Source organism: Enhydra lutris, unplaced genomic scaffold (genome assembly GCF_002288905.1).
Source record: "Enhydra lutris kenyoni isolate GAN:26980312 unplaced genomic scaffold, ASM228890v2 scaffoldscaffold36, whole genome shotgun sequence".
NCBI classification, from domain to species: domain Eukaryota; kingdom Metazoa; phylum Chordata; class Mammalia; order Carnivora; family Mustelidae; genus Enhydra; species Enhydra lutris.
In genome coordinates this window covers 8,910,049-8,923,773 of record NW_019154120.1, presented here as the reverse complement: position 1 = coordinate 8,923,773, position 13,725 = coordinate 8,910,049, and the positions used below count along the sequence as shown (strand labels likewise).

Genomic DNA, 13,725 nt, shown 5'->3' with positions numbered 1-13,725 from the left:
CAGGGAGGGAGACAAACCATAAGTGACTCTTAATCTCACAAAACAAACTGAGGGTTAATGGAGGGAGGGGGGTTGGGGGGGTGGGATTATGGACATTGGGGAGGGTATGTGCTATGGTGAGTGCTGTGAAGTGTGTAAACCTGGCGATTCACAGACCTGTACCCCTGGGGATAAAAATATATGTTTATAAAAAATAAAAAAAATAAAAAAAATAAAAAACGAGCAGTGCACCTGAACTTTTAATGAATAGACTGGAAACTTACTGATCAGTACGAACATTTGAGAGGTGGGACTGTGCCTAGGAGAGACGCAGACAGAAGGAATGATCAAGACGACTGGTAAATCACATGATTAAGAAAAGCACATCTTCACCAGGGCTTGGTGAAAGGAAAAGGAAGCTTTAAGGACTTCAAGAATTCTAATCTCTTCTGAGCTTTTACTTCCACCTCCCCTCCTCCCTTTGTTCCCTTCCAGGGACTTTTAGGAGGACAGAGAGAAGAGGAAAGGAGAAGACAAATGAGGGACAGAGAAGGGAAAAGTGGTGTGTGTAAGCTAACATTTATCAAATTATGTCCTGATTTTGCTGTAATAGAGAAAAATAGAATTGTAATTCCCAACCATTTTCCTAAATATGATTCCTATCCTGTAAATGCTGATTTATTTTATTTACTTTATTGAAGTGAGACTGATTTTTTACTTGGAAAGCCTCAATTCTGTTGATATGCAATATATGTATTCTCCATGCCAAATAATACTTCTTAAAGTGAAAAGTTACTGGAAAAAGTGGTCAGTATTCTACAGGGTAAAGCCCCATAAACCAGTCAACATGCCTCTCATGAAGCTTTGGAGGCTCGTTTTCTTAAATCATTCTGGCGACTGAATCCCTTCCTTCAGGTCACACTCTGGGTCATTTTCAGAAAGTTAATGTGACAGAGTGGTAATTGATGTGTCTCAGGAAAGTGATGAATTAATCTGAGAGTGGAAAGGCCATCAAAGCCAATTCCTAATGGATTTACTTTTCTGATGGTGTCTATTCCTTGAGTTGGAATGACATTTATTTTATTTAGTAACTTTACCCTCAGAAATATTTTATTTTCATTCAGAGGTTTAGTGAGCAAACCTATGGATTTGTTAACTTTTCCTCATTCACAATTTCTCTTTTGAAACCCTCTTTGCTCATAATATTATTGAATAATTTAAGAATAAAAATATCCTTAAAATGTTATAAAATAATAATTTAAATACAGAATAACATAATTTGATGTTATTAGATAGGGTCATTTCATGTTTTTCTTTAACTATTCTTACATAGCTTTGCTTCCTGAGCTACATTAGAAATTTTAATTTTTAATATAGTGATTAGTAAAACAGTGTATTACTATAGAGACTTGTGGATATCTGGAAATTTTTAACCCTTTCATAGGTGGGATATATTTTATATATAAAAATGAAAATAATTCATTTTGAAAAATGTCTTTGTAGCAAAATATTAAGCTACGTTGGATGTCTTTTATGAATTGATAATTTAGTTATTTCATAAAACTTAGAGACACATCCATGATTTTGTGTACATTTTAACAAAAGTCAATGGGATTGTGTGGTTGACCAGAACAATGTTCTTTTCCCCAAGAATTTCTGAAGTTACCAGAGATAGATTCTTAAGTACTGTTTATGAATGTCATAAGGAGGTATCTACTGAAAGTTCCCACTGGATTGGAATAAATCAATATACTACACAATAGGGTGACATTTTCTCTAATATAATATGACTGCCCTCACTCACCCTTAAATACACACAGGCATGCTGCACACAAATGCACATGCGCACACATACAATAAACTGATTTTTATAAATAAACTCTACAATAGGAGTTTTATTTTTTCTTTCTGTTTTGTGATTCTCCCCTGGGGAATAGGTACACAGATAGGGATTTTGTATATATGAAACCTTGTTTCTAGGAATATATTATCACTGGGTGGGATTTCACTTTTTCTTATAAGCAAAATGCTGTCATAGCTTATTAAATTCAAATTATGAATAGTAAATCCCAACCCCTACTACAGTGTTCGGCACACCTTTTAAATGTGCTGTCAAATGAATAAGTAAATTTATGTTCCATTTTCATTATTTAAATTTCATTGTATATTTTGATTTATCATTAATTCTTTTACTTTCCTTTTTATTCTATGTTAGAGGGCGATGAGGTCTATAAGATTGTTGGGCGTTTATAATATCCTTCAAAATCTCTTTCCTGTATGTTAGATCAATGATATTTTATCCGATAGCCAATTAAAACCAAGATGCAAATTTTAACACTTAGGTCACTTATATTTTGCAGATTTAGAACTTCATGAAATTTTATAATATAAATTGTGACATTCAGATATGAAATTATATCATTTTGTGTTTGATATGTCTAGTGGACTACTAATCACTACATTTTTACAAAGTGATTGGCAGTTCACATAACTGTTATCGGTGGATTTATATTAGCTTGATTTAAAGCACTGATAAAAAATAATATTTAGTTTCTTATTTAAAATGACAAAACACTATGGCTATAATACTTCTTTAAAACTTAAGCTAAAATTCAAATTAAAAATAAAACTGTAAGATGAGGGAAAAACCCATAGGTCTGAGACGTTCACTATTTTGTTTTTCTTTTCCTTTTCCTTTTTCTTAAAGTGAAATTACATTACATAAAATTAAACATTTTCAAGTGAATAACCTAGTGGCATTCAGTACATTCAAGATGTCGTACAGCGGCCGCCTCTAACTGATGCCAGAGCATTTTCATCATCCCCAAGAGAAACTCCGTAAGCATCACATAGCAGCTCCCCAACCCTCGCTCCCCTGAACCTCCAGCAAGCGCAAGTCTGCTCTCTGTCTAGCCGGATTTACCTGTTCTGGATATTTCATATGAACAGGATCATACAACGTGGAATTTTCTGTGTCCGGCTTCTTTAACTTACATATGGAGTGTTCAAGGTTCGTGTGTACCTCAGTACTTCATTTTCCTTTTGGTTTCATAGTATGTAATTCTGTGTTTATTCAACAATTTGTTCATTTATTGACGTGCCAATGGACACTTAGGTTATTTTCATCATTTGGCTTTTTCAAATGGTGCTATTATAAACATACAGGTACATGCATTAATTTGAATACCTGCTTTCATTTATTTTAGGTACATAACTAGGAATAAAATTTCAGGATCATATCGTAGTTCTATATTTAATGTTTGAAGGAGCCAGTGGAGTTTTTTTTCCCCCAGTGGCTGAACCGTTACATTCCTATCACAATGTATAAGAGTTCCTAGCTCCTCATATTCTCAGAAACACTTGTTCTTTTTTGTTTTTTGATTTGTGTTTTGACTCATCCTACTGGGTTTATAGTGTGGTACCTTATGGTGGTTTTGATTTGCATTTCCCTCATGACTAATGATTTTTAAAAATCCTTCTTTTTTGGAGAAATGTCTATTCAAGCTCTTTGCCCCCCACTCCCCTTTTTAAAAAGATTTTATTTATTTATCTATTTGACACACAGAGAGAGAGAGAGAGAGAGATCGAGAGAGAGAGAGCGAGAGCCAAAGGGAATACAAGCAGGGGGAGTGGGTGGAGAAGCAGACTCCCCACTGAGCAGGGAGCCCGATGCGGGCCTCGATCTCAGGGTACTGGGATCATGACCTCAGCCGAAGGCAGCGGCTTAATGACTGAGCCACACAGGCATTCCTCTCCCTGCCCCCTTTTTAAAGATTTTATTTATTTACTTGACAGAGAGAGAGAAATCACAAATAGGCAGAGAAGCAGGCTAGAGAGAGGAGGAAGCGGGCTCACCGGCTGAGCAGAGAGCCCGATGCGGGACTCTATCCCAGGACCCTGAGATCATGACCTGAGCCAAAGGCAGAGGCTTAACCCACTGAGCCACCCAGGTGCCCCTACCCCTTTTTGTAAACATGAAGTTGTTTGCCTTTCTGTTGCTGAGTTATAAGAGTTCTTTATGTATTCTGAATATTAAGTCTTATCAGATATTTGATTTCCCAGCATTTTCTACCATTCTTCAGTTGTCTTTTCACTTTCTTGGGAATGTCTTCTGATGTATGCAGTTTTTAATTTTGATAAAATCCAGCATATCTATTTTTGTTGTTTGTTTGTTCTTTTAAATTTTCATTTCTGCTAAATCCAAGATTGTGATTCTGCTAAATCCTATGTTTTCTTCTAAGACTTTTATAGTTTAACCTGTTATATTTAAGTCATTGACCTCTTTTGAGTTAATTTACACACATACAGTGTAAGAATAGGAATCCAACTTCATTATTTTATATATGGCTACCCAGTTGCTTCAGCACCATTTGTTGAAGAGACTTTTATATTTCTCCAATTCAGCGGTCCTGGTACCTTTGTCGCAAATCAGTAGTTTCCAGATATATGGGGTTATTTCTGGAGGCTCAGTTTCATTCCATTGGTCCACATGGTTATCATTATGCCAGTACCACATTGTTTCAATTACTGCACCTTCGTAATAAATTTTGAAATCAAGAAATATGACTCCTCTAACCTTCTTCTTTTTCATTATCATTTTGGATATTTGGAGCCAATTAAAATTCCATATGAATTTGAAGATCCAGCTTTTCCATTTCTGCAAAAAAAGAAGAAGAAGAAGAAGAAGAAGAAGAAGAAGAAGAAGAAGAAGAAGCAATAGCACTTTGGATAGGGATTTCATTGAATCTATGGATGACTTTTGGGAATACTGAGAACTGCTGGATGTTTATGTCCCTCCAAAGTTCATATGTTGAAACCATATTGCAAAGGTGATGGTATTTGGAGGTGGTGTTTGGGGAAGTGCATAGGTCTGACAACAGAGCTCTCATGGAGTTAGTGGATTTACGAGAGAGACTCCAAAGACATCCACATTACTACTCAGTGAAAGTGGTAACCGCCAAATATGTGATTCAGCAAATCTGTAACAGGAAAATGGAACCAGAGGTTAGAGAATGAAAGAATAAAATTCTTATCCTGGTCCGTGCTCAGTATTTTGGCCAAATAATACTCTGTGCTTTAGTTTTCTCATTTTTAAGAAAAGAGTCTGGAATAAATGGCTGAGATTCTGCCAGCACCAAAATTCCATTATCCTATTGTGTTTTCCAAAATTTAGCTACTATGTTTAAATAAAATCACTAATTTGGGTTCATGAGGACAATGTAATATTTCTTTAGAATTTCAGTTTATTTTCACTAAAATAGCTGTTGGCTCCCGATACAGCTTAGTGTACTCTTTCCACTTGCTGGATTTATTTATTTTTAATTCATGCAGTTAAATTTAATATGGTTGTTGACATAATTGAGAGATTTTTCATTTCGTATTTCTCTGCTACTGCCCATCACTTTCTGTTCCCCTATCATTTTATTTTGCTTAATTTAATGGTATTTATATCCCTACAGCATTTGGCAGGCTTTCTAATTTTCTCTAAATTCTAGGAAAACAGACAAAAGGAAGCATCAGTATATCAGTTACTAACAACAATCATCTCTTTGCTTTTTAACCAACTTTAATTTCATTTTCCATTACATAGTTCCGTGTGTGTGTGTGTGTGTGTGTGTGTGCATGTGTGTGAACGTAGTTCTAGTTTAGTGTAACATGAGTCAAGAAAGAATAATTACTTCTGTGCTGATGTTATTTAATAAGGTCTGAATTTTATACTTTCTATTACTACACAGAGAATTTTGCTGTTGATAAAAAACAAAAAAATAAAAAATAAACAAAATAAAAAAAGCAAACAAAAAAAATTAAAAAAAAAAACAAAAAAACCTTGGGTTGCCTGGGTGGCTTAGTGGGTTAAGCCTCTGCCTTCAGCTCAGGTCATGATCTCAGGGTCCTGGGATCGAGTCCCACATCGGGCTCTCTGCTAGGCAGGGAGCCTGCTTCCTCCTCTCTCTCTCTCTACTTGTGATCTTTCTCTCTGTCAAATAAATAAAATCTTAAAAAAAAAAAAAAACCCTCACACATTAAAAAAAAAAAACAGCGAAAAGAAAACAACAACAATAACAACAAAAAACATACCAAATGTGTAAAACAAGTCTATTCAATTACTTGGTACTTGGCCTTTTTTGTAGGGCTTTATCCAGGATAGGAGATGGGGCACTCCTCCTCCTTTCTGCAAGTGCTTTCATTTTCTGTTGAGAAAAAAATAACTAAATAAAATGAAGACCATGTGACTTGTAAAAAAAAAAAAAAGAAGAAAGAATAATTACAAATCACATTCATATTTCACATTCAGCTCCTTTTCTAGCATTCTGAAATCATGTTATTCTGTGTCTGTTCAGCATAATTCACATGGTAGAAGGAATTTAAAAATGAATTAGATGTTCTTATCTCCTGGAGCAATGTTTCCTGAAGTTGGATTATGGTCCTGCTGTACCAAATAGGGTGTTTCTGAAAAAACGAAAATTCTAAATTAATAGGCATGTAACTTGGGAAGTAGGAATGTGTGTATATATATATTTATATATTTTAAAAGTAGTTAGATGCCCATTCAGTGATAAATGGTTAAGGAAAATGTCATATATATACACAATGAGATATTACTCAGTCATAAAAAGAATGAAATCTTACCATTTGCAATGATATGGAAGGAGCTAGAAAGTATGATGCTAAGTGTAATAAATCAGCCACAGAAAGATATTATTTCATATCATATGTGGAATATGATTTCACTCATATGTGGAATTTAAGAAACAAAACAAATGAGCAAAGGGGAAAGAAAAGATAGAGAAAAGATAGAGAGAGGCAAACCAAGAAACAGGTTCTTAACTACAGAGAACAAACTGATGGTCACCAGAGAGGAGGTGGGGGAGGGGGTGGGTGTAAGGGGATGGGGGTGAAGGAGGGCACTTGGGATGAGCACCGGGTGGTAGAAGGAAGTGTTGAGTCACTGTATCATACACCTAAAACTAATATTACAGTGTATGTTAACTAACTAGAACTTGAATACATTTTAAAAAATTATTTTCGCAGCCAAAAAATAAGTAAAAATAAGATGTTGATAGATTTAGCCAAAATCCGCACCCCCCCCCCAGAAAAGTATCTAGATGACTTTTATGTCCACTAAAACTTGGAAAACCACAAGTTCAACACAGAGTGTTTTCAAAGTGTATTACAATGCCCTTCATAACTGTAAATGACTAGGTTATTTCTGATTTGGCATTATCACAGAGTGTGTGTGTGTGTGTGTGTGTGTGTGCGCGCGCGTGTGTGTTTGACTTTAGTGAATATGGTAAATATCTTTCATTAGTGACAATTTCAAATTACTTTCAAGAATGTTTTATATACTTCATAGTTAATTTAAATAAACATCCCAAATGAAATTTATTTTCCAGTCTACTGCACTAATGCCTAAAAATCTGGTTCTCTGTGCTGGAGGCAAATTGGTGGCTGTTTTGGTGGCATGTCCTTGACAACATGGGGAAGGAGCCGGGAAATGTAAGAGGTCTGCTGTGCCAAGGTGAAGCAGGTGTGGGGGAACAGTAGCATATGGAGAAATAATTAGCTGGCTGAGTCTGTATTATAAGAATAATTTTACCTTAAGCCAGTTAAAATTAATTATCCTACCTTAAGCCAGATAGAATTAATTCAATTTCTCCCAAAGAAACTGTTTATTTGGCTCAATTTGGGCGGACATAGCTGGAATGTTTTTTAACCATATTAATGAGCATTTCATAATTAGAACTATGTCCTTTGGCTCTGTATACAAATAGGAAAAAAAGAAATTTGGATTTATGAAATTTTAAAACCCAAATACGTCCTTTTCTCCAGATAATTATCTGAGTTTTAATGTTTTCTGGTCTTTATATTTGAATGAGTCACTGCTTATTAGCTTAATTTGTACCATATGAGGAATGCCTTGTTCATTCTTTTTATTAGATTTGTCTTATCCACCTTTTGCTTATTACCATGTAATCCATTTTAAGATAAAATTAATTTGTTTTTATTTTAAATGATTGTAAAGGAAGGATCAATTTTTTTTCAAAACTAGGTAAAAAGGTTTTCTGTTTTTTCTGTGATGAGGCAATACAAATTTTCAAATGGTGTTATTTATCCCATTACTTATTTCACATGTGTTTGTAATATATCATTTTAAAAGAAGAGAAGAAGAATATTAGACATAATTTTATAAAAGATAAGGTATCTCATCTATTATTTGTAAAAGAAATCATTTAAAATCAAGTGACATCTACTCTTTCTTTTGTTATTGATTAATTCAACAAACATTTGCTGAACTCAGAATTTGGCTATAGGTATCCAAAAACAGATAAATAACAGAAATGTATATAATACAAGGAATCTGATGACTTGGGACGTGGGGACAAGCTCCATGTTGGATGTACAGGAATGACCCCTGGTTCACCACCACAGAATAGGCCTAACTAGAGAATGGGTTCCTCAGAAAAGGTATCAGGAAGAGACAGAGTTCCATGACATCTTTTCTTTCATCCCTGTCCCCAAGGTCACTCACCTTAGCTACAAGATGGGGATAGACGGCACCTAATGACTGGACTTGACTGCTCTATAATTTCCTGTTACCACTCTTCCCCACTGAGATCAGCCCAAATTCAGGCCTTGCTTGAGCACATTTATTTTCCAGCATCTAGAGCTTATCTGGAGCTCTAGCTATAAGAGATTCAAGAAAATGTAGGTGTTTAGCAATCCAAGAGGGAAAACTAGAAGAACTCTGGCATAGATGTTGAAATAGCCAATCTATATTTCAGACACACACACAGGGTGGGTAGCGAATGTAAGGGTAGCAAGACACACAATGTAACAGCTGTCCTCATGAAACCTACAGTCAAATCAAATCATCAACAAAGAAGTCTATAATGGTGACTGAGTTAAATGCTGAAAATTAGTAGATTTAGGTTATATTGCTTCTTCCTGGGAAATGACAATTCAGAATGAGATCAGAAAGGAGAGAGGAGTTTATTACCTGGAGGGGCCTGGTGTAAGAACATTCCATACCCAGTAAATAAGTGCAGGGGCTTATTTGCTTTGGGTAAAATTTGAAGAAAACAAGTGAAATCTACTAATTTTCTGAGATTCTTCTAAGTATGTGGGGTAGAGGAGAAAAATGGCTTTGGAAACTTGGGAGAAAGCTGAGATTCTAAGGCTCTAAAATCTATCTCTATTGTCTCACAGGTCCCTTGCTTGGTGATGGAGCTCCAAGGACTGATCTGAAGACTGCTGGTGAGCGAAGGGAGGAAGAATGATAGCAAAAGTCCACATGCTGTGGAAAGGGTGGGGAAGGCACAAAAAAAGAAGTCATGGGATCTCCTAAGTTGACTTTTAAGTACTCCCCTCAAGGGATCTGGTGGCTATACTTAGTTTGTGTAGCTAAAAGAATTGTCATGTCATGACCTTTACTAGTTGCTTTATCCTTAGATCCTGTTGTTCGTCTCTGACCAAATTTTTGCACTGAAATTAAAGTACCTTTCTGTGTTGTTTTAGGGACTTTATCCATCAATTCAGATTATTCTTGGTGTACGCTAATGATGTAGCTTAGTTTCTTTAATGATTAAGCCGGTACCAAATTGTTATTTTGGAAGTTTTCTGTTAGCATCTGCAGCAAAATACTTGTTGATTACTTCAGAGTATTATCTAAGAATGGCTACAATATGTTCTCTACCTTTATCTCTTTTTATTCCAAACATTGTACACTATCATCAGTGTTCACCTCACCATAGAAATAGAGTTATTTTTATTGGGATACAACCTGAAAATAAATCTCATCTTCAAGTAGAATATGGAGAGGATGGTACTTATGTCAGAATATGTCCCACCATTTTATTTGCCATATGCATACTATAGAATTCATATATAGATATATAGATATATAATATATATTACATCTATAGCTATTTTATATATATGTAATATATAAAACATCCCCCCATTACATACACAGACATGCAGAGCTACATATACATAAGAAAAGTATAACAATGTGGTAGGCCAAATATTGATAAATCCAAGAGGATAAAGACAATCAATTAGGATAATGATCCGGTGATCTGAGATCTGAGAACAGATGATATAAAATATACACTTAAATATTTTATGAAGGCAAAACATGAAAGTAAATGTGTTGGAGATTCAACATCCATTCTGTCTCATTAGTGGGTGGATGTCGTTTGGGGAACCCTAACGTGTATACACCTGGCTTCTACTTAACATGCATTGTTTTTCCTTAGGATCAACTCCACCCCCAAATTTCAGGCCACATCCTTTGGTTAAGGTTAATACCACCTCTGCCTTCAGGTTGGGTAGTTGATTCATGTTTATCTAATGAAAACATTTAAGTTTTCTGGACACACATGCTAGTATGGGCAGGTAACCACATCAGAGACAATGAAATGTAATGATGCTTAGATTTCTTGAAGAGATGCACTGTCTTGCTGCTAAAATTAAACCTAAGGAAATAAAGATTTAGGGTGATAAAAGCATCATACTTTCACTAGGAGCTGCACGAGAAAGAGAGTTGAGGCATGGAGAGGGGCCTGACCAGGAGGCATAATGAGCCTCTCTGGCTTAAGCCATAGCCTGGGTTAAGATACTCCTGGGAGCTGTATAATGCTGCTGTAAACATAGGGGCGCATGTATCCCTTTGAATTAGTGTGTTTATATTTTTTGAATAAACACCCAGTAGTGAGATTACTGGATCATACGGTAGTTCTATTTTTAACCTTTTGTGGTACTTCTGTACTGTTTGCCACAGGGGCTGCCTCAGTTTGCATTCCCACCAACAGTGCACAAGTGTTCCTTTTTCTCCACATCCTCACCAACACTTGTTTCTTTTTGATTTTAGCCATTCTGACAGATATGAGGTGATGTCTCGTTGTAGCTTTCATTATTTACAATAGCCAAATTATGGAAAGAGCTCAAAGGTACATCAATTGATGAATGGATAAAGAAGATGTGTGTATGAATATATATGTGTATACATACACACATATATACAGACACACATGTATATATGTATATACACACATATACACACACACACACTATATATATATACACACACACATACACCAAGAAACAGACTCTTACCTATAGAGAACAAATTGATGGTTACCAGAGGGGGATGGGTGAAATATGTGATGGGGATTAAGGAGTGCACTTACAATGAGCACCCAGAGTTGTCTGGAATTGTTGAATCACTATATTGTATACTTGAAACAAATATAACACTGTATGTTAACTATATGGAATTAAAATAAAAACTTAATAATAAAAAAAAGATACCCCTGGGATTTTAAGTTACTTGTGTCCATGAATTCTCCTCTCCATTAAAGAAAATTTGCATTGAGTTTCCAATAAATTCCAATAAGTATAAATGTATTTTCTAATAAATCAAAACATTTGCAACAATAATAGCAAATATATTCTTTTTGAAAGGCAATTTTTAAAGGAAAATATAGTTTAAATTAAAAAATAAACTCTTGTCTCAAGAAAAAACGGAGTTGATCTCTAATTTTGTTAATCATTATTAGGATAGGCAAGTGGTATCTAGCTTTAGCTAGCAAGTATCTATTATATATAAACATAAAAGGGGAATGGCATGAATACATGTAGATACATAGATGAAGTGAATAGCACATATGGAAAATTGATAGATGTTTTTTTCACATCCATGTTGGAGAAAACTATTTCCTTAATAAATTTTGTAGATTTGCCTCCTATTTGAAGTGTTATATTCCATGATATATTTTTATTACTTACAATCTCATAATTTTAAATAATTTCCCCAGCTACTGGTTATCAACACTTAATATAAAGTGCTAATGAAAACTAGATTATTCAGTATGTGTGTATACACACACCCATACACATATACACAGATGACTATTTGGAAGGGATACACACTGGTAGAATATAGATTGAAAGTTTCTAATATTGGTCACGGTCTTATTAGCAGAAGTGCTGGCTCCTCTTATGGCAATACCTGAGAGAAATAAATATAGCTTTGTCATCTGTTCTTACCCATACTATGCTGAAAAATATTGGCTTCCTCATAAACACCACCAGGTGTATTTCAGTAATTAATTATTAAAAATTTGGAAATTCAGAAGAAGCACTGTGGTGTCTATAACAAGTATTCCCCTCATTATAGTAGCAAGTATCCTGGGATTTATGGAGAGTCAACATAATGGAACTGTGCTCCCCTCAAAATTCTTTTATGCTTCTGGAGACACACAGTATGAAGTAGAACTCTGCTGCAAATTTAGTGCCAAAGGAGACTTTTCCTATTTAAGCCCTCGTTATGATTCTCTTAGCATTTGTGGATGTGAGGTGAAATCATTGTACAGTTTATCCAATGAAAACGGTGTTGAGCTGAGTGTCGTTTATTCAGATCTATGGTTCCGGGATGTGTGAGAGAATAACTCCAGTGTTCGCCATGGTGAACTTTGTATATATGCTTGCATTCTTGTTTTATAACAGGTCTTGATTACCAAGATGCTGTGGGTATTTCAAAATTTTAGTTGAATTTTGGCAAGAATCTGAAGGATGCTACCTGAAGAACCACACTATTAAACATTAAAAAAGCCACCAGTTCCTCTTGTAGGTACCATGGACAGAAAATCAAACAAATGAGACTTGTTTTCATGGATATTGCATTTAGGGAGTAAGAGAGATGACAATATACAATACGTAAGTAAGTATTCTTTATGAAGAAGAACGTCAATTTCATGGAGCCAGCAATAACAAGATTCCAAAGGTAACAACTAGAGCTTTCATTAACAAATCATCGCAAACCTGTTCCTTAAACATCAGAAGTTTTTTCTCTCACAGTTCTGTAGGCTAGAAAATCAAAATGAAGTTACCAACAGTGCCTCTCTCCCTCCAAAGGGCTCTTGGGGAGAATCCTTGCCCACCTCATCCTGCTTTTGGGTACTACTGTTCTTTGACTTGTGGCCACATCACCCTCAATCTCTGCCCCCATCTTCGCCTGGCATGCTTCCCCATATTTCTGTTCCACTGAGTGATGTATGGATCAGATGTGGCTCCACATGCCCTCAGCATCATGAGGGCTGAGCCAGCTGCCCTTTCCTAGAGACTGAAAGCAGTAAAGGAGCCATGCCGTGGTCATCTTCACCAACTTACTTACCTATGTGACTAGCTTCTTCAGAGGTGCATTCATCAATAATGTGCAGGGACGTTCAGGGTCATAGTCAACTGCCTCTTTCAATAACTGACCCCTTGGTTGTACATATTCTTGGCCAGGTTTACATTTTTATGACTGTGTGCTGATGATACAATAATGGCCCCAAAGATACCCACACTCAAGCCCCAGAATTTTGGACTGTGTTGTTTTGTATGGCAAAGGAAATGTGCAGATGGAATTAAGACTGCTAATTAGCTGACATTGAATAGGGAGAATATCCTGGAATATCTCCAGGGAGCCAATGTAATCACCAGGGTCCTTAAATGTGAAAAAGTAAGGCAAGAGAGTTCATCAGAGAGATGTAGAACATAAGGACTTGACCTACTCTTGCCATCTTAAAAGATGGAGGAAGGGGGCCATAAGCCCAGGACACACAGGATAACAGGCTGAGGATTGCAGTCAGTGTCTAAAACCTGAAAGTCTGGGCACCTGGGTGGCTCAGTGGGTTAAGCCGCTGCCTTCGGCTCAGGTCATGATCTCAGGGTCCTGGGATCGAGTCCCACATCGGGCTC

The 13,725-nt window shown here is 35.9% G+C and overlaps 1 protein-coding gene across 1 annotated transcript in view; it reads left to right on the top strand.

The window, feature by feature from the left end:
* Positions 1–9,878, top strand: part of LOC111154290 (coiled-coil domain containing 102B) — a 139,410-nt gene extending 129,532 nt beyond the window's left edge. The window contains exon 7 of the mRNA XM_022513795.1: positions 9,187–9,878. Within this exon, the coding sequence (XP_022369503.1) occupies positions 9,187–9,225 (39 nt within the window). The 3' untranslated portion in view covers positions 9,226–9,878. The remainder of the gene's footprint in view (positions 1–9,186) is intronic.
* The last annotated feature ends 3,847 nt before the right edge of the window (positions 9,879–13,725 follow it).